This window comes from Microcaecilia unicolor, chromosome 3 (assembly GCF_901765095.1).
Source record: "Microcaecilia unicolor chromosome 3, aMicUni1.1, whole genome shotgun sequence".
Lineage (NCBI taxonomy): Eukaryota > Metazoa > Chordata > Amphibia > Gymnophiona > Siphonopidae > Microcaecilia > Microcaecilia unicolor.
The window spans coordinates 154754245-154773465 of NC_044033.1; the positions used below are offsets into that span (position 1 = coordinate 154754245).

The 19221-nt window shown below is 44.2% G+C and overlaps 1 protein-coding gene across 1 annotated transcript in view; it reads right to left on the bottom strand.

Moving 5' to 3' along the window:
* TTC27 (tetratricopeptide repeat domain 27) overlaps positions 1-19221 on the bottom strand; it is a 302320-nt gene that overhangs the window by 178251 nt on the left and 104848 nt on the right. The window contains exons 7-8 of the mRNA XM_030196512.1: positions 11699-11835; positions 10162-10274 (exon numbers count right to left, since the gene is read on the bottom strand). Coding sequence (XP_030052372.1) covers positions 10162-10274; positions 11699-11835 — 250 coding nt within the window. The remainder of the gene's footprint in view (positions 1-10161; positions 10275-11698; positions 11836-19221) is intronic.

Here is a 19221-nt window from a genome sequence, read left to right on the forward strand (position 1 = left end):
TTTATATAGAACAAAAAACAATAAGCAGACCTTGATGCAGTCTTTAATGAATCATATTAATGTTCCCAGGGTCCACACTCAGATGTTTTGTGTTCTGTATGCCCTGATGCAGCCTGTAACCTTGGCGAAATATTGCCATGTCAGGCATTTTAGTATGAACCCTGGGAGCTTTAATACGATTCATTAAAGACTGAATTTTCTTCATCAAGGTCTGCTTCTTGTTTTTTGTTCCATGTTGGATACTGAGGACCAACTGCCTTCTTATTTTCACACCCATTTATATGGAGGCAATTTGCTTGTTTGTATGTATACATTGGATATTGCTTATAGCTAAGTTTAGTCCCTGTGCCTTTAAATAGGACAGGGATACAAATCTTTGTCATTCTGTAACTCAGAGATAGGGAACTTGGACATGTGCTCAGGAACAACCTGTGTCTTATGGGACTCAACCAATTGGCTAGCTTGATTCCCTAAGCTTTCTGGGTAGTTAGCCCCCCCCCCCCCCCCCCTTTCTCTCTCCATTGAGTGAAAGAAATCTGTCTGGAGCATGTTTCTCTATGAATTGTATCTAACACTATACCTTGTTGCATAAGCCTTTCAAACCCTTTGTAACATCAAATTTTCACCAGTTTAAAAGTATTTGCAACATCCACCCTCTCAGCTTGGTGCCGAGATCTTCCGACTTTTCTTGCATACAGATTGCACTAGTTGAGAATACACCACAATCGGCAGGGCAGAAACTCTTGTGCAACAATTCAGAACCAAATCATTTTTCTTTTGTTAGATTTCCATTAAAAAAGATTTTGGTTCTTGAGTTGACTCTTCACAGTGATGTTCTATACTCTGGTTTGACTGACAGTCAAGCTTAGTGTTTGTGACAGCACTTCTGTATGATTTTAAAAAAATATATTTTTATTTAGATTTAGTTCACACCGTTTTCAGTAGTAGCTCAAGGTGAGTTACATTCAGGTATACTGGGTATTTCTCTGTACCTGGAGGGCTCACAATCTAATTTTGTACCTGAAGCAATGGAGGGTTAAGTGACTTGCCCAAGATCACAAGGAGCAGCAGCAGTGGGGTTTGAACCGGCCACCTCTGGATGTCAAGACTGGTGCTCTAACCACTAGGCTACTCCTCCTCTCAACTGTAACTATTTATAACTGATCTGAGAAAGAAAGGAGTGAGTTAAGTGATCAAAGGAGTTAACTTATGAGCTGATTGTGAGGAACTGCAGAAAGACACGGAAAAACTGGGGATATCAGGCATTTTAATGGCAGACGAAAACTGGACATATGAAAAATCATACATATAGGGAAAAACAATCCAAAATATCTAATATAATAAAACGCACCGTGAACGTTCTAATGAGGACAACGTTCTGTGAAGCCCTGAAGCCCTGAAGCCATCTGACGTCACTGAAGCTGTAGGGTTCGTGGATTCGTGGTGTGAAGCCTTCAAGCCAGCCAGCCGTCTCTGCCCCGCCCTCGCGAAAAAAACAAACAAATCGGGAAGCGAAACGTCAGGGAAGGAGGCGGCGCTCCCGACGTCTAGCCTTCCCTTCGCTGTGTTCCGCCTTATTTTGAAGGCGGAACACAGCGAAGGGAAAGCTAGACGTCGGGAGCGCCGCCTCCTTCCCTGACGCTTCGCTGCACGAACCGCCACGGAGGTAAAGTTAAAAAGAATAATAAAAAAAAAAAAGGGATGCATGGATGCGAGGCATGGATGCGAAGGGGGGGGGGGGAGAAGAGGGCGGGCCAGGCTGGGACATGGGAGAGAGAGTAGCATGGATGCGAGGGGGGGGGGTCATGGAAGGGCGAGAGGGGACTTGCTGGAAAAGGATGAATGGAGGCGGCAGGGGACAGAGGAGCATGGATGGGTATGGATTAGGAGGACAGGGCACAGGGAGAGAGGGGAATTACTGGAAATGGATGAATGGAGGGGGCAGGGGACAGAGGAGCATGGATGGGCATGGATTGGGAGGGCAGGACTCAGGGAGAGAGGGAAATTGCTGGATAGGGAAAAATGGAGGGGCCAGGTGACAGATGAGCATGGATTGGAAGGGCAGGACTCAGGGAGAGGGGAATTGCTGGATAGGGATGAATGGAGGGGACAGATGGGCATGGATGGATATGGATTGCAGAGCAGGCCTCAGGCAGAGAGGGGAAATGCTGGATAGGGAAAAATGGAGGGGCCAGGTGACAGAGGAGCATGGATGGGCATGGATTGGGAGGGCAGGACGCAGGGAGAGGGGAATTGCTGGATAGGGATGAATGGAGGGGACAGATGGGCATGGATGGATATGGATTGCAGAGCAGGCCTCAGGCAGAGAGGGGAAATGCTGGATAGGGAAAAATGGAGGGGCCAGGTGACAGAGGAGCATGGATTGGAAGGGCAGGACTCAGGGAGAGGGGAATTGCTGCATAGGGATGAATGGAGGGGACAGATGGGCATGGATGGATATGGATTGCAGGGCAGGCCTCAGGCAGAGAGGGGAAATGCTGGATAGGGATGAATGGAGGGGGCAGGTGACAGACAAACATGGATGGCCATGGATTGGGAGGGCAGGGCTCAGGGACAGAGGGGAATTGCTGGAAAAGGATGAATGGAGGGGGCAGGGGACAGATGGCCATGGATTGGGAGGGCACGGCTCACACTCTCTCTCTCATATACAATGTCTTTCTGACTCTCACTCTCACACACTCTGTCTCACACTGTATCACATTCACTCTCTATGTGCCACACAGTCACTCACACACTCGCTTGGTGTCATACACTCACTCTCACAGAGAATCTGTGTCTCACACACACTCTCTCTCTTGCCCACACACACACACTCTCTCTCACACTGTGTCTCACATACACACTTGCACACACTCTCATTCTCACACACACTCTCTCACAAACACACTCACACCCAGACTCACTCTCTCTCTCACACACTCACACTTTCACTCTGACTCTCAAACAGTCACTCTCACATACACTCTCCCAAACATACACACTCCAAGGAAAACCTTGCTAGCGCCCGTTTCATTTGTGTCAGAAACGGGCCTTTTTTACTAGTAGATATATAATGCTGGATTCTATATTAAGCATCACTACCCAAGACAAGGATCTCGTGGTCATGGTCATTTAAAATTCTCGGTCTATATATCTTGTTTAACTGTACAAAGATTTTGCCTTGAGTTTAGCCACCCATCTATTTATCCCAATTGATTCTGTACTACCCATCGTCTCCCCAAATATACATCTGCACTTGGCCCCTCAGCAGAAAAGTATTAGCATCATATCTATTTCATTTGAATGTTCTATTACTTGAATATTAGGTGTTTCATTGGTATTATGCTATCACATTATATCTTTGTTATTTGAATATTCTTCCATGCTGTTATATAATTTAATAACAGCATTTATATCCCACTTAACCACAAAGTTCAAAGTGGGTTACAACTAAAAAGAACAATCCAATACAAAAGAGGATGACCTGATACAAAAGAAAAACAAAGAACAATGACCGCTCCTCTCAACACATGAGGGTTTGACAGGTTTGGGCTTTTGACAGCCCTGACCTGTCAAACAAATGCGGGAGGATTGTGCTGAGCTCATGCTCGGCATAATTCACCCGCACTTCTACCCCATGATCAGAGATAATTGCGCTGCTTAAATTTGCATGCATTATCTCTGATCATCGGTGCAGTAAAGCCCCGCGCTGTTCCAGCGCTATTTTTAGAGCTCTGTTTGGAACAGCGCGGGGCTTTCGATCATGAGGGTGTGAGGACCAGATGCACTAAACTTAATGAGCCATTAACGAGCAAGTAGTAAACCCTGGAATGCACTAAAGACTCTTTTCCGACGAGGGTTGCAGCTAACGAAAACGGAATGTAGATGAGCAAATTGTGTAGAAACCCTATTTTAATGAGATGCACTAACCTTTTCCGATTGCCTTAAAGCTGGAAAATCTAATGAGAAATCTGTACCGCTCATTGAGGCTGCACGGGATTGAAAAACTGCTACAAAAGTAAAAAAATAAAATCGGGGAAAAAAAGTCAAGTGCTCGTCAGTGCAATAATAAAAACGTCTATTTTGGCTGTCATTCCCCCCCCCCCCCCCCCCCCCCCCCCCCCCCCCCCGCAATAATAAAAACGTCTTTTTTGGCAGTGCTTCACTCAGCTGAGAGACCTGGAAGTCCCTGAGCCAATCACAACACGTTTAGCTCGGCACGATTTCACACAGTTGTCTCTTTAAAACAGGAGGACCACCAGCTTCTTGCATTCTTATGTAAGCTAAAAGCAAAGCTGAGGAAGAGGGTCGGTTAATTCTTTTTATTTAAAACCTAAAATGGCTGTTATTCAATAAAAACAGTTTTCAAAGTAAGCACAAGGTATCCTTTCAAAAGAAAACAAATTATAAGAAAAAAAAAAACAAAAATGTCTATTTTCTTTCCTGTGAGAAAAAAAGGTTAAGATGCGCATACGAGACTAAATTCCACCGAGGCTGTAGGAAGCAGTGTTGGAGGGGTTACTTTCTTCCCGTCACATGACCCTATTTAAGATGGCGGCTAGTAGTGGAAACAGTGACGTGACGAATACAGTAGTGGTTAGCATCTTGAAAAAGGGGTGTGGCTTTGTCACTTCCTGTGATGCCACCAAAAGGGGCGGGTTTGGGGCAGAGCTATGGCTACGTGAAAGGGGTGGGGCAGTCAAAAGATGTAAGAATAGCTGTCTGAATAATAAGCTGAAAATAACAATTCTCCAAAAAATATATCTTACTCTATGCAACAGCTTCAGCTTGAACATAATCTTTTGTACCAGATGATTAACAGGTATTTCCATAGTCAGACTACAGTTTAACCAGGCTCCCAAAAGCTTTATTTCCCGCTTTATGGAAATGTTAATATCACAAAGTAGTACAACATCTAAGTTAACAGCCATTTGACTGCCAACACCTAATAATGATACTGTCCTCTTGGGGTATACCCACAAAACATTTGTTCTGTCAGCATTAATCTTTAAAAAAATGTTGGGATATCCAAGCAAATATATCCATAAAAACATCATTCATCAACAGCTTCACAGTGTTAAAATTTGATAATATGAGGAAAATCAGTAAAATATCATCTGTGTAGGAAAAGTATTCAATATTTCTTCTATGCAGCAACTCACCCAATTTACTCATATACAGGTTAAAAAGAATAGAGGACAATGGGGAACCTTGAGGGACACCCTGTTCCATATGCCATGAATCAGAAAATCTCTCTTGCCAAACCTGTAAACATCCTTTTTTTTTTTTCAAAAAACCTTCAAACTATTTCACCACATTCACACCCACCCCCAGTACTTCCATTTTACATAATACCTCATGACTTACTAAATCAAATGCTGCCAATTACACCTCCACCTTCTTATCTAGATAACCTCAAAGTGTAGATATTAATGCTAAAAGTACAGTTTCTGTAATATATAATGAATGAAAGCCTCATTGTAAAAAATCTAACAAATCAAAGCAATCCAGATATTCCTGAAGCTGAAGGTCACTTGCTTCCATAACTTTCATCCGTGTAGGAATACTAGCAAATGGGTGGTAGTTACTACAATCCATAAGAGTCCAATTTATCTCCTTTTAACAACGGTCTCAGGGTAATTACTCCCATATCCTCTGAATATTCACCTCCCTGCAACTAAGAGTTCACGAAGTCTGCAAGCCATTGACATACCTGATCCAGTAAAGATCTCAGAAGACTTAATGCACAAGGATCTAAAGCACAACATCCTTTGGAAAAATGACTCACAATAATCGACCAATCTAAAAGAAGTCCACAGACAATTAACAGGTATATCACTTAAAGATTTCCCTGTCTGGATACACTAATTGATATAGGTTCAACGTGTGGGATAGTAAGCAAAATCTTCTTAATTTTGACTGGGGAAATAAAAATCAGCAAAATTATGAGCTGAAAGAATGGTGCACAATGTTGCCTGTGTAAGTCTATGAACTAATCGAAAAAGCTCTCTACCAGGATTTAAACTCTATTAATAAGATCCGAAAATACCTGTCCACTAGCTTTATCTTCTCTTTATAATGATGTATTACAAGCCTTCCAAGTTAAATAATCATCCTCCCTCAGGGGGAGGAATGCTGGCTTCGGCCTAACCCCTGGTAAGCCTTTCCTCAGCTGAGAGGTGCCCACCTCTACCACCAGCTGCCTTTCAGGTGCTGTGGAGGACTTGCAGCTCATCTGCATATCCTTACAGCCTTCTCCGGGGTGACACCCAGGTCCACCCCGATCCACTCAGGGCCTCCGCTCTAGGTGCGGGCATTTTTCTCTTTGTATCTAATCTTTTTCCAGTTGCTAAAGTACCTTAATCGTTTATGGCCCCTATTCACATTCTCTTCCTAGCTCTGTCCCTTCCTAATCTTTTCCCTCACCCCCTACCTCTCTCCGCTACAGGAACTCACTTCCCATCCATTGACTTCATCACCTCACCTTCTCTCCTACCCTCTTCCTCCCTCTTGGCTTTTAATCTCCGTCTCTTTCTTCCCTCCATTTTGCCTTCCCCATTCCACCTAAATACCTCTCGCCTTCGACGCCTTCGTGGCCACACCTCTCCTACTCTCCTCCGCTCTCTTTTACTCCTTCTCTTACTCTCAGCTGGTGACATCAATCCCAATCCTGGCCCTCCTCACCAACTATTATCCAAACTCTACAGATCTCACCGTGACCTCTCTAACCTCATCTCTATTCCTCTACTCCCCTCCTCTTCTCTGCCCTTCTCTTGCGCCCTATGCAATGCCCGCTCTATCTGTAACAAACTCCTCTATATCCAGGACCTCTTTATCTCGCGTCACCTCCATCTGCTCGCCATAACAGAAACCTGGCTCTGCCCTGATGACTCTGCTTCAGTCGCAGCCCTGTGCCATGGCGGTTATCTATTTTCACATACTCCTCGCCCTGCTGGCCGTGGGGGCGGTGTTGGACTACTTCTCTCTCCCTCCTCCAGATTTCAACCCCTTCTTCCACCTCAATCTCACTGTTTTTCCTCCTTTGAAGTCCACTCTATCCGCCTTTTCTCTCCTCTGCCTCTTCGAATAGCGGTCATTTATCGTCCCCCTAATAAGTCCCTTTCATCCTCTCTCAGTGACTTTGACGCCTGGCTTGCCTTCTTCCACGATCCTTCCTCCCCCTCTCTCATCCTTGGTGACTTTAATATTCCTGCTAATGATCCTTCCAACTCTTATATTTCCAAGTTACTCGCTTTAACGTCATCCTTTAATCTCCAACTATGCTCCACCTCCCCCACTCATCAAAATGGTCACTGTCTTGATCTCATCTTCTCCTCCAACTGTTCACCTTCTAGTTTCCTTGCCTCTGATCATCCCTCCTCTGATCACCATCTTATAACTTTCACACTTAAATCTCCTCCCTCCCAGTCCCGTCCTATCCTATCTAATTTATCTAGGAATCTTCACGATATTGACCCTTCATCTCTATCCTCCCATGTTTCAAACCTCCTCTCTACTGTGGCACCATCCACGTCTGTCAACGAGGCTGTTTCTTCTTACAACAATACTCTATCCTCTGCCTTAGACACTCTTGCACCTTTGATGACCCGCCCTGTAAGGCGTACAAAACCCCAACCTTGGCTGACTTCTAATATCCGCTACCTACGTTCCTGTACCCGCTCCGCCGAACGCCTCTGGCGGAAATCTCGGGCCCTTGCTGATTTCTTACACTAAGTTCATGCTGACCTCCTTCCAATCTGCTCTTTTACGTGCCAAACAGGATTATTATATCCAACTGACCAACTCTCTTGGCTCTAATCCTCGACTTCTCTTCACCACATTGAACTCTCTCCTCAAGGTGCCCCCTCCCCCAACTCCCCCTTCATTATCTCCTCAGACCCTTGCTGAATTTTTTCACAACAAGGTTCAAAAGATAAACCTTGCTTTCTCTACCTCACCAGCTCTCCCTCCACTAGTCCGTTCCCCTCTCTCTCCTTCCCCTCATTCCCTTTCCTCCTTTCATGAAGTTACTATTGAGGAAACTACACTTCTCCTTTCTTCCTCAAAATGTACCACCTGTTCCTCTGATCCCATTCCCACCCACCTTCTTAATGCCATCTCTCCTACTCTTATTCCTTTTATCTGTCACATTCTCAACCTCTCACTTTCCACTGCGACTGTCCCTGCTGCCTTTAAACATGCTGTGGTCACACCTCTCCTAAAGAAGCCTTCACTTGACCCTATTTGTCCCTCTAATTACCGACCCATCTCCCTCCTTCCTTTTCTCTCCAAATTACTTGAGCGTGCTGTTCACCGCCGCTGCCTTGATTTTCTCTCCTCACATGCTATTCTTGACCCATTACAATCTGGTTTTCGCCCTCTCCACTCAACCGAAACTGCGCTTACTAAAGTCTCCAATGACCTATTACTGGCTAAATCCAGAGGTCAATATTCCATCCTCATTCTTCTTGATCTTTCCGCTGCTTTTGACACTGTCGATCACAGCATACTTCTCGATACCCTGTCCTCACTTGGATTCCAGGGCTCTGTCCTTTCCTGGTTCTCTTCCTACCTCTCCCTCCGCACCTTTAGTGTTCACTCTGGTGGATCCTCTTCTACTTCTATCCCTCTGCCTGTCGGCGTACCTCAGGGTTCTGTTCTTGGTCCCCTCCTCTTTTCTATCTACACTTCTTCCCTTGGTTCATTAATCTCATCCCATGGCTTTTCCTACCATCTCTATGCTGATGACTCCCAAATCTACCTTTCTACCCCTGATATCTCACCTTGCATCCAAACCAAAGTTTCAGCGTGCTTGTCTGACATTGCAGCCTGGATGTCTCAACGCCACCTGAAATTAAATATGACCAAAACCGAGCTTCTCATTTTCCCCCCCAAACCCACCTCCCCGCTCCCCCCGTTTTCTATTTCTGTTGATGGCTCTCTCATTCTCCCTGTCTCCTCAGCTCGAAACCTTGGGGTCATCTTTGACTCTTCTCTCTCCTTCTCTGCTCATATCCATCAGACCGCCAAAACCTGTCGTTTCTTTCTTTACAACATCCGTAAAATCCGCCCCTTTCTTTCCGAGCACTCTACCAAAACCCTCATCCACACCCTTGTCACCTCGTTTAGACTACTGCAATCTGCTTCTTGCTGGCCTCCCACTTAGTCACCTCTCCCCTCTCCAGTCGGTTCAAAACTCTGCTGCCCATCTCATCTTCCGCCAGGGTCGCTTTACTCATACTACCCCTCTCCTCAAGACCCTTCACTGGCTCCCTATCCATTTTCGCATCCTGTTCAAACTTCTTCTACTAACCTATAAATGTATTCACTCTGCTGCTCCCCAGTATCTCTCCACACTCGTCCTTCCCTACACCCCTTCCCGTGCACTCCGCTCCATGGATAAATCCTTCTTATCTGTTCCCTTCTCCACTACTGCCAACTCCAGACTTCGTGCCTTTTGTCTCGCTGCACCCTACGCCTGGAATAAACTTCCTGAGCCCCTACGTCTTGCCCCATCCTTGGCCACCTTTAAATCTAGACTGAAAGCCCACCTCTTTAACATTGCTTTTGACTCGTAACCACTTGTAACCACTCGCCTTCACCTACCCTCCTCTCTTCCTTCCCGTTCAGATTAATTGATTTGATTTGCTTACTTTATTTATTTTTTGTCTATTAGATTGTAAGCTCTTTGAGCAGGGACTGTCTTTCTTCTATGTTTGTGCAGCGCTGCGTATGCCTTGTAGCGCTATAGAAATGCTAAATAGTAGTAGTAGTAGTAGTAGTCCTCTTGTACTGTACTGACATCATATTTCCAAGTTTACCTCATTTATTGTATTCATGTTTATATTTGGTCATTTTACCATTGTTACGATGTTAACAAAATTGTAAGTTTTAAGTTAAACTGGACTCGCTATACACCACCTTGGGTAAATCTGTTCTTAAAGGCAGTTAATACAATAAATAAATACATTTGGAAGACAGGAGTGTCTTGAGTAGCAACATGGTTCCACTGGTGTAGCTGGGCACTGAGAAGGCTTAAGCCTCTCCATGCCTCATACTGGGTGCCTATCAGAAAACTGCTCATGTTTTAAGCATTTTATAGCTATAATGAAAAGGTAGAAAAGGTTTAACGGAACCAAAAAGGTAGTGACAGAAACTTACCAAACAGCAAGGATAACTGCAAGCTCTTCTGCACACAGGTCAGGCATCTGCAACTGATCAGGGTCTGATAACTTCATTTTATTCAGGATGGTATCATCATTTAAATCAAGATTCTGTCCATAAGACAAAAAAAATCAATTGTCCTATGAACAATAGTGTATTACATTTCTTTTTTGCTAGTGCTAAGTTTGTTTTTGGAAAACTGCTTTCTGTCCAGGAGGGCAGACATCTGGAGGTTGCATCGTGGTTGCACGTTCAAGCCTCAAGGGTGGACTGACAGAATGCCTTATAAGGGTAAGAGAACATTTATATACTGGACCTTAAACAAGACTTTGCTTCCAGAGCTTCAAGTTTGGCTTGTGATGTGGTAAGCGGAACAAAATATGCAATAGTACTAATATCAAGAAGTTAAAGACCAATTTCCTAAGCAGCTTCTCTCATGCATTAATAGTAAAACGTGTATTAGCACTGCAACAAAAAAAAATCTCTTTATGCTAAATAAATGAGTTGCATATAAATGCATGCAAAGGATTTACAGCAAGCCACATTAACTCACACAATTTGCAGTAACACACACAAAAACTAACTTCACTATTTTCTCTCCCCACACTTCCTCAATACACACACACCATAAATGGAATTGGAGACCCAAAATAAAGTCAACTCTCCCTCCACCCACCGACCAGCAGAATCATACTGTTCACCCGCCCCTTACTGGAGAACCATGTCCAGAGGAATCAATGATCTGAGCCATAATATCTCCCCTTGATCCCCCAAGAGATTGGGTGGAACTGTAACCCAAGATCAACTTTATATGGAGAGGAGGAAGTGAGGAGTAGCGTTACTACACCTGATAAAGCAAATGCATTTGTACTACCAGTAACACACAAAGTTATGTTCTTTAATAGGACTTGCAATAAATGCACATTAATTTTGGTTATTATAACACGTTAACTGCAAAACCTTGGCACATCCTTGGAGTAAATATGAGATATGGGGCATGTTTATTAAATGTTAGTGCATACTAATGGGCATTAGTGTGTACTATCTGCTGCCATGCCCATGTTACTCCTATGGGTACATCAATTTAAATGGTTAAAACTCTACACTGCAGGGTCACGAACACATAAGTAGAGGCTGGCCGAAGGACAATCCAACACAGAATAAAAGTCTGAACAACCTATTATCTGCTGAAGGTAGAAAAATATTGGAACTTTCCACTGAACATGGCCTTTGTATGGCTGTCATCACCAGGACAGATCAGTTTCTCTACCTCCAACTGCAAGTAAGTGGGAACAACCACCAAATGGTTAAAGATGGTACAGCCATAATGCTAAAAAAAGTACAAATTTATTTCATGCATATTCATTAATATCTTGAAAAACAAACTAGCTTGGTGTGTCCCGAGGACTGGACTGAGAACTCTTGTACTAGAGATATAAGCAGTAGCAGTGATACAGCAGTAAACATTGTACAAATGGGTCAAGAAAAGAAAGACAAATGGAGACAAACAACTGATAAATGAAGAAAAAGTCACCTTTGGTAAACTTTCAATATGAGTGGGTGCTGGAGTTAAATCTTTGTAAAAGAATGGGGCATCTTCTTTACGTGAGACAGCTAAAACAAGCTGAGCCACATAATTTTCTTGAAACCGTGTCCGTTTCCCCAAAACACCTAGAGAAAATAACAAAGCATTTCTTATTTGTGTTAAGTGACAATAACCAGCAAAAAGAACCACAATCACTGCAAGATGTCTGGTTTAACAAGCAAGATGGCATAAAAAAAAATGTGTATGCATCTCTGCATATATTAATTACATCAATAAACTCATCTCATGCATATGCATTGTGTATATCCTAAAAACATGGCTGGTTTGGTATGTTACAGCTCTTTTAAATACATTTCATTACCATCTATAAAGGAAACACTAAATAAATCATACAATATACTATATAAACTAAAAGACACTTTTATAAATAGGCTAATATCCTTAATACTGTAGCAAGTTTTAAATTATCAAAAAACTCAAAAACACTAAGATGGAGTCAGCAGTCCAGCAGCGAGAGGGGTGCTATCCAGTCTTTTGCATTGAGTGTCACATGTATGATTATGTCCCAGTTGCTGAGATGTCATATGTATGTGCCTGATACAAAGAGCTCCCAGCTCTTAGAGAACGTGTCCGTTCTCTTGAGGCTAGAGTAGCAGACTTGGTGGAGCTGGAGACAGAGAGGTACGTAGAGGAGACCTACAGGGATATTGTAGAGAAGTCCCACCTCCAGCCTGGTAGCCCTTGTGCTACCTTGGAGGAGGGAGGTCTCCTAGAAGGAAAGCATCACCCTGATGAAGTAGGAATTACTCCTGTAGTCAGGACCTGCCCACCAGGGGATGTACTATCCTCTCGCACCGAGGATATGTCTCCAAGTGCTGCCCGGGAGAGAAAGGTTAGGATAGCTGTTGTAGCTGGTGATTCGATCATTAGGCATATAGATAGTTGGGTGGCTGGTGGACGTGAGGATCGCCTGGTGACTTGCCTGCCTGGTGCGAAGGGGGTGGACCTCACGCGTCACCTAGATAAGATTCTAAATCGTGCTGGGGAGGACTCGGCTGTCTTGGTACATGTGGGTACCAATAACATAGGAAAATGTGGGAGAGAGGTTCTGGAAGCCAAATTTAGGCTCTTCAGTAGAAAGCTCAAATCCAGATCCTCTAGGGTAGCATTTTCTGAAATGCTACCTGTTCCACGCGCAGGGCCCAAGAGGCAGGCAGAGCTCCGGAGTCTCAATGCGTGGATGAGACAATGGTGCAGGGAGGAGGGTTTCAGATTTGCTCTGTCCTCATACCCCAGCTCCTCTATCACCATGGCACACTCACCTTGCTCTGTTCTCATACCCCACCTCTTTCACCTCATCGCATAAACTCAGCTACCAGAATCAGCTGCTCTGCTCAATCTATCTCCCTCTCCCCCGCAGAGATCACGGGAAAAGGAGGAGGAAGAAATGAACAGACGCACATCAAGCCACCTTCTCCTCCTGTGCCAGCATAGACTTGACTGTTCACTTGAAATGCAGAACTGTACAGAGACGATCTAGTCTAGCACAGAGACCAGCAATATCTTCATGTAATGACCCTTCCTAAACTCATAATGGAAAGGGTCCAAGAATCATTTTCTTCTAAGAATTCATCTAATTTCCAAAATACATATTTCTCATGTTCCTCAATGGGATATAATTTGATACTAAGAGGCATAGAAGACAGGCCATACCACCTACACTTTGGAGTCAAGCCCACCCATTGAACGGCAGCAAAACAGGCCAATATACTAGAGGATGTGTCAACATTTGAACTGCTTAATGCCCATCCATGTTAACCATTGGTCCCACCAAAATATTACCGTGACTAAATCGTCGGATACAAGAAAATAATTAGCTGGATCCGTAAACACTAAGGATGTCTTTTTTTCAAAACAGGACAGCACCACAGCATGCTTCAAAGCCTCAGGAAATGTCTCCTCTTCTAAAGATGCATTAACAATCTGAATTATAAATAGTAGCACTGAGCTCATGTTACCTTGTATAAGCCAAAACGGACAGAGATCCAAAATACAACTAAACAATAACAGCTGACCCATCAGACTAAACATCTTAATAAAGTGTTTTAAAATCATTCCAGACTGGCGCATTCAACAGTCTGACAACAAGCAAAGATACTGTGCTCAAGGTCTCATGATAAGTTTAACTTATTACTAAAATATCTGCAACAGTAACACAGGACAATAAATTCTGACAATGAAACACTTCAACTTTAATCTTAAGGCCTTTCGTTATGCAAAATAATTGCCTGGTTCAATTCAGGGATAAATGAGGTTTAGATGAAATATAATCACACTTGACACTAAAGAAGAGGTCTGACATTTTAACTAGGTGTTGCCAAGTCTTCACCTTATACAGGTGAATCTTATGCCACCTCACTCAACTGCAACCAACTCTTCCGTAAACCAAGGAACTTGCTTTTGCTCTTTACACATAAAAGTTAAGTTCAATGGTGCAAGTTTGACTCAACACGAGATCCCAGGAATCTACTATATTGGTCAAAGGCAAAATTCAAATCCTTCACTTTAACATTACAAAGTGCTTTCAATTTTTCTCAAACACCACCATTGACAAAGTATCTGGAACAACTTTCATCCCTTTGTCACAGTGCCAGGGGGGATGCAAGAGACACGTGGACATGGGAGATGCGGCAGACACAGGAACACATAGCCACCTCTTTCCTGCTGCAGGGTGTGGCAGAGGGTTGTGGTTAATGCTGACGGTTCTCTCCGCTGCCATGGGTTTCCTTGTTGCCGGCAGTTTTCTCCACTGCTGCTACGCTTGGCTGGTTCCTCCCTTCTTGAGCCGCTGCTGTTCGCTCCTGCCGCCATCACAGCTCCTCTCCTTGGGAGCGATTTTGGCTTTTCTTCCGGGGTTCTGCCTTTCCTCTGATGTGGACCTGGCATCAGACACTCTCTCCTTTTAGGGAGGGCCAGTCCTAAGTTCAGAGCCTCAGCTACAACTTTGTTTGGAGTGCTCAGTTGTGTTTATTCTTTTGCCCTCTGCCCATTCTGAAGTATTGCCTGAACCTGATACTGTCTTCTGCTTGCCGCCTGCCTTGACCCCGAGCCTGAACCTAATACTGCCTTCTGCTTGCCACCTGCCTTGACCCCGAGCTTGACCTTGATACTGTCTTCTGCTTGCCGCCTGCCTTGACTCCAAGCCTGAATCTGATACTGTCTTCTGCTTACTGCCTAGCTAATCCCGTGGCCGGGACCCTCATTACAGCCTGTCGCTGTCTGCTCGGCCCTTAGTTCCCACCTAGAGTCTGTCCGCTCCTGCTGTCCCTTCAGTGTCCAGAGTCTCTCTCCAAGTCCTGTTGGCCACCAGAACCCAGGGGCTTAACCGCTGGGGAACGGTGGTCATTGCAGATAAGGCACTGGGCTTGTCGACTGCTAGTCCTGGAACAGCGCAAGGGCTCACTTGCTGTGACACCTTTCTTACTATTCTGCACATACAGAGGGGAATTTTATAGGACACCTAGGTTAAGAGGAAAAGCAGGTACCTACTTAGGTGTTATTTTGTAAGGACACAAAGTTGCCAACGTTATAAAATACTAGTGTACGTGGCAGAAACCACACCTCAAATGCAAACGTGAACAGTTACACCTGTTCTTGATTTTATAATCAACATACATTCTTGCAAACTATAGCTGCTCTTTGTCTGGACTTTCCATCTTGACAAAGAACATACATTTACACAGTTAGTATTTTATAAAAGGCCAAATTTACAAAAAATCAAATTCACTACATTACCCTAACAACCTGCAACTACTGATAAGACTACTTTACAGGAATTTCATAATGTCGCTCACGATAATAGATAAATAGCTAGCCTTAGAGCCACTTTATGAGTAGGTGTGGTCACATACAAGATTAAACTCAAGGCTGTCAAAGTATTCATAACAGGAGACTCAACAACATCAATCAGATACAAATATTTACATCCTAAATTATGTTCTTTTGCTTTTTCCTGCATTATGAACTATACAATTTTGATCTAAATTTGTTATATTCTTAAAAAAAAAAAAAAAATCTGATTTCCCAAATGTAACAGTGCATAGTGCCATCTTGTGATCAATATGTAGATTTCAAGCTACTGTTTCCCATGGTTTCAATTCATCCACATTCATGAGTTTTACACAGCACATTAGAAAAATATTTGTTAACACCAGGCACATATTACAGTGCTCATTCTATGCTTGTCTCAAAATCACAGACAGACTTATTCACTCCCACATCTACTCTGCAGAAACCTGATAGGGCTGAGGCTACAAAAGTAATTATAAGAAATTCTGCTAATATATGGCCACAATGCTGATTGGCTATAAAGGACTCACAGGATCAAAAACTGTAGTTTCTTTTGAAGTAAGCTTTTGCCTCCACTCTAGGGATTCAGGCAGCCATTTCTGGAGGTTATGTGGCTTGGGCTTTTAGCTCCCAGACAGCCAGAAACATCTGGTCTCAAATCCAGGGCAGTGTGTTTAGCAGTGTGGATTAGATCTAGGTCAGTGCCTACCATAACTGACCAGGGGCCTTGGCCTCCAAAGCATGTGTCAGTAAGTTGCCCTTCAGTGGCAAACTTTTGTTTAGTATAGACTTTGATCAAGGAACTATGGGAGGCCAGACTGTTGTTGTCAGGATCTGTCACGGTCGATAACGATGATCACGGTGATGGTCACTGGTTGTGAGCCCTTGTGTTGTTCCAAGACCAGAGGTATCAGGCCAGAAGGCTGGGAATTTTGTTCCACGATTAGCAGTCAGAAAGTTCATTGCTTCACCTGCAATGACCATTGTCCCCCAGCAGTTTAACCCCTGGGTTCTGGCGGCCAACAGGACTTTAGGAAGGTATGGACAAGAACAGGAACCCAGAACTGCACTAGCTTGGCAGAAACAAGAATCAGGAACGGAGCTTAAGTGAGCAGAGGAATGAGGTGGAGCAATGACCTCGGCCAGAGGACAGCAGCTGATACTGGCTGTGGGACAGTAAGCCACAATTGCAGACAGACACAGGCTCCAAGCTTATACTATATGATAGGCAGCTGACAGAAAACAGAGTCAGGTCTAAGCTAATGGGTACAGGCAGGCGGCTGGCAGAAAACAGAGTCAGGTCCAGGCTAATGGGTACAGGAAGGCGGCTGGCAGAAAACAGCGATCTCACTCCCCCCTCCCCCCCATCTGGTTCTGCAGTTGTGCTACGTATTTTGGGCTTTTATTTAAATGTTGCTTAAGCAGTTTTCCTTTTCCTTTTTTTCTTTTGTTTTTAAGTAGCTAACCAGGCAAAGCAAGCAACTTTGTTTTTTTGCCTGGAGCTGCAGGGGAGCCCTGTGGGAAGCACCCCACAGGAATGCAAGAGCAAAAGGGGTAATGGGGACCCGTACCCCCTTGCAGCAAGGCCCTGATGGGCCAAGCCATATGCCTTACCAAGTGATCACCTAAAGGCGACAACTGGAGGCAGCAAAGCCATGATCCACACTCAACCAGGTCTGGACTGTGGATCTGGGAACCTGGGAGCTGGCCATTACGCTTAACTAAGCCGTGCGGCATCTGCCTGCACTGCTGGGAATAATGCGGAAAAAATGTACATGCCTTCAGTGAAGCACTGTATACAACATAGCCATACATTTGAACAACTTAAATGTATGGTGATTGAACTAGTAATTGACAACAAACAGACAGGACTTTACATCCTAACACAAGCTACCACCAAAACAGCTTTAACCCAAGGTGACCAAAACATCATACCCATACTATGTAACATACCCCACTCTACCAGATCCACCACCTCCCATCAAGATAGAAATCAACCAACCATAAGAGGAAATTTAGCCACGTACCGAACATCTTCACCACTGCCTGCGGGAGGTGGTGGAGATGAAAACGGTAATGGAATTCAAACACGCGTGGGATAAACACAAAGGAATCCTGTTTAGAAGGAATGGATCCACGGAATCTTAGTGGAGATTGAATGGCAACATTGGTAATTGGGAAGCAAAACCGGTGTTGGTCAGACTTCTACGGTCTACGTCCTGATTGCGACTGAATGGATATCAATGTGCTGGAGTGTAAATTTTAAGGGGCTTCGACGTTAACTTCAGAACTTTTAGAACATGAACAGTGCTGGGCAGACTTCTACGGTCTGTGCCCTGAGAATGGCAAGGACAAATCAAACTCGGGTATACATATAAAGTATCACATACCATGTAAAATGAGTTTATCTTGTTGGGCAGACCTAATGGACCGTACAGGTCTTTATCTGCCATCATTTACTATGTTACCATCCTGCTTATTTTCGAAGGAGAAGGGCGGCCATCTTCCGACACAAATCGGGAGATGGCCGGCCTTCTCCTAAAGCCAGCCAAATCGGTATAATCAAAAACTGATTTTGGCCGGCTTCAACTGCTTTCCGTCGCAGAGCCGGCCAAAGTTCAAGGGGGCGTGCCAGCAGTGTACCGAAGGCGGGATGGGGGCGTAGTTAAGAGATGGCTGGCTTCGACCGATAATGGAAAAAAAGAAAGCCGGATCTGACGAGCATTTGGCCGACCTTACTTGGTCCCTTTTTGTCCCTTCGTTGCCAGAGAACGTGAAGGCGGTTAGCTTAGCAGACTTTAAAAAGGGGTTAGACGGTTTCCTAAAGAACAAGTCCATAAACCGCTACTAAATAGACTTGGGAAAAATCCACAAGTCCAGGAATAACATGTATAGAATGTTTGCACGTTTGGGAAGCTCGCCAGGTGCACTTGGCCTGGATTGGCCGCTGTCGTGGAAAGGATGCTGGGCTCGATGGACCCTTGGTCTTTTCCCAGTGTGGCATTACTTATGTACTTACATGGCTCAAGGGTTTGTTAACTACCAGATCATACCAAGTAAAGTTAAAAGCTGCAATCTCCCCACCATGGAAAGCACAATGCGGAGTCCCACAGAGCTCATCACTGTCACTTATATTATTCAACCTAATGATGGTCCCACTAGACAGGTCCCTATCTAAACAGATGATGTTACAATCTTTATCCCTTTCAAAATGACCATCAGAAATCACATCCAAGATCAAGAGCAGCATGAACACCATGGAAGCCTGGGCAACTGCCTTCATGCTTAAATTGAATAGAGCAAAAACTCACTGCCTGATAATCTCATCCCCACACAACAGTGAACGCTTCACAACCATAAAAGCCTTGGGATCACCTCTCCTGATCTCAGACAATCTGAAAATCCTAAGCATTACCATAGACCACAAACTATCCCTCGAACCACAGGCTGCAAACATCACAAAGAAAATGTTTCAGCAATGTGAAAACTTAAACACGTAAAACAGTACTTCCCAAAAGATGTATTCTGCACCGTGATCCAAACCATGGTCCTTGCCCATATGGGCTACTGCAATGGAATCTATGCTGGGTTCAAAGACCAAATCTTAAAGAAACTACAAATGGCACAAAACGCAGCAGCCAGACTCATACTAGGAAAAAACC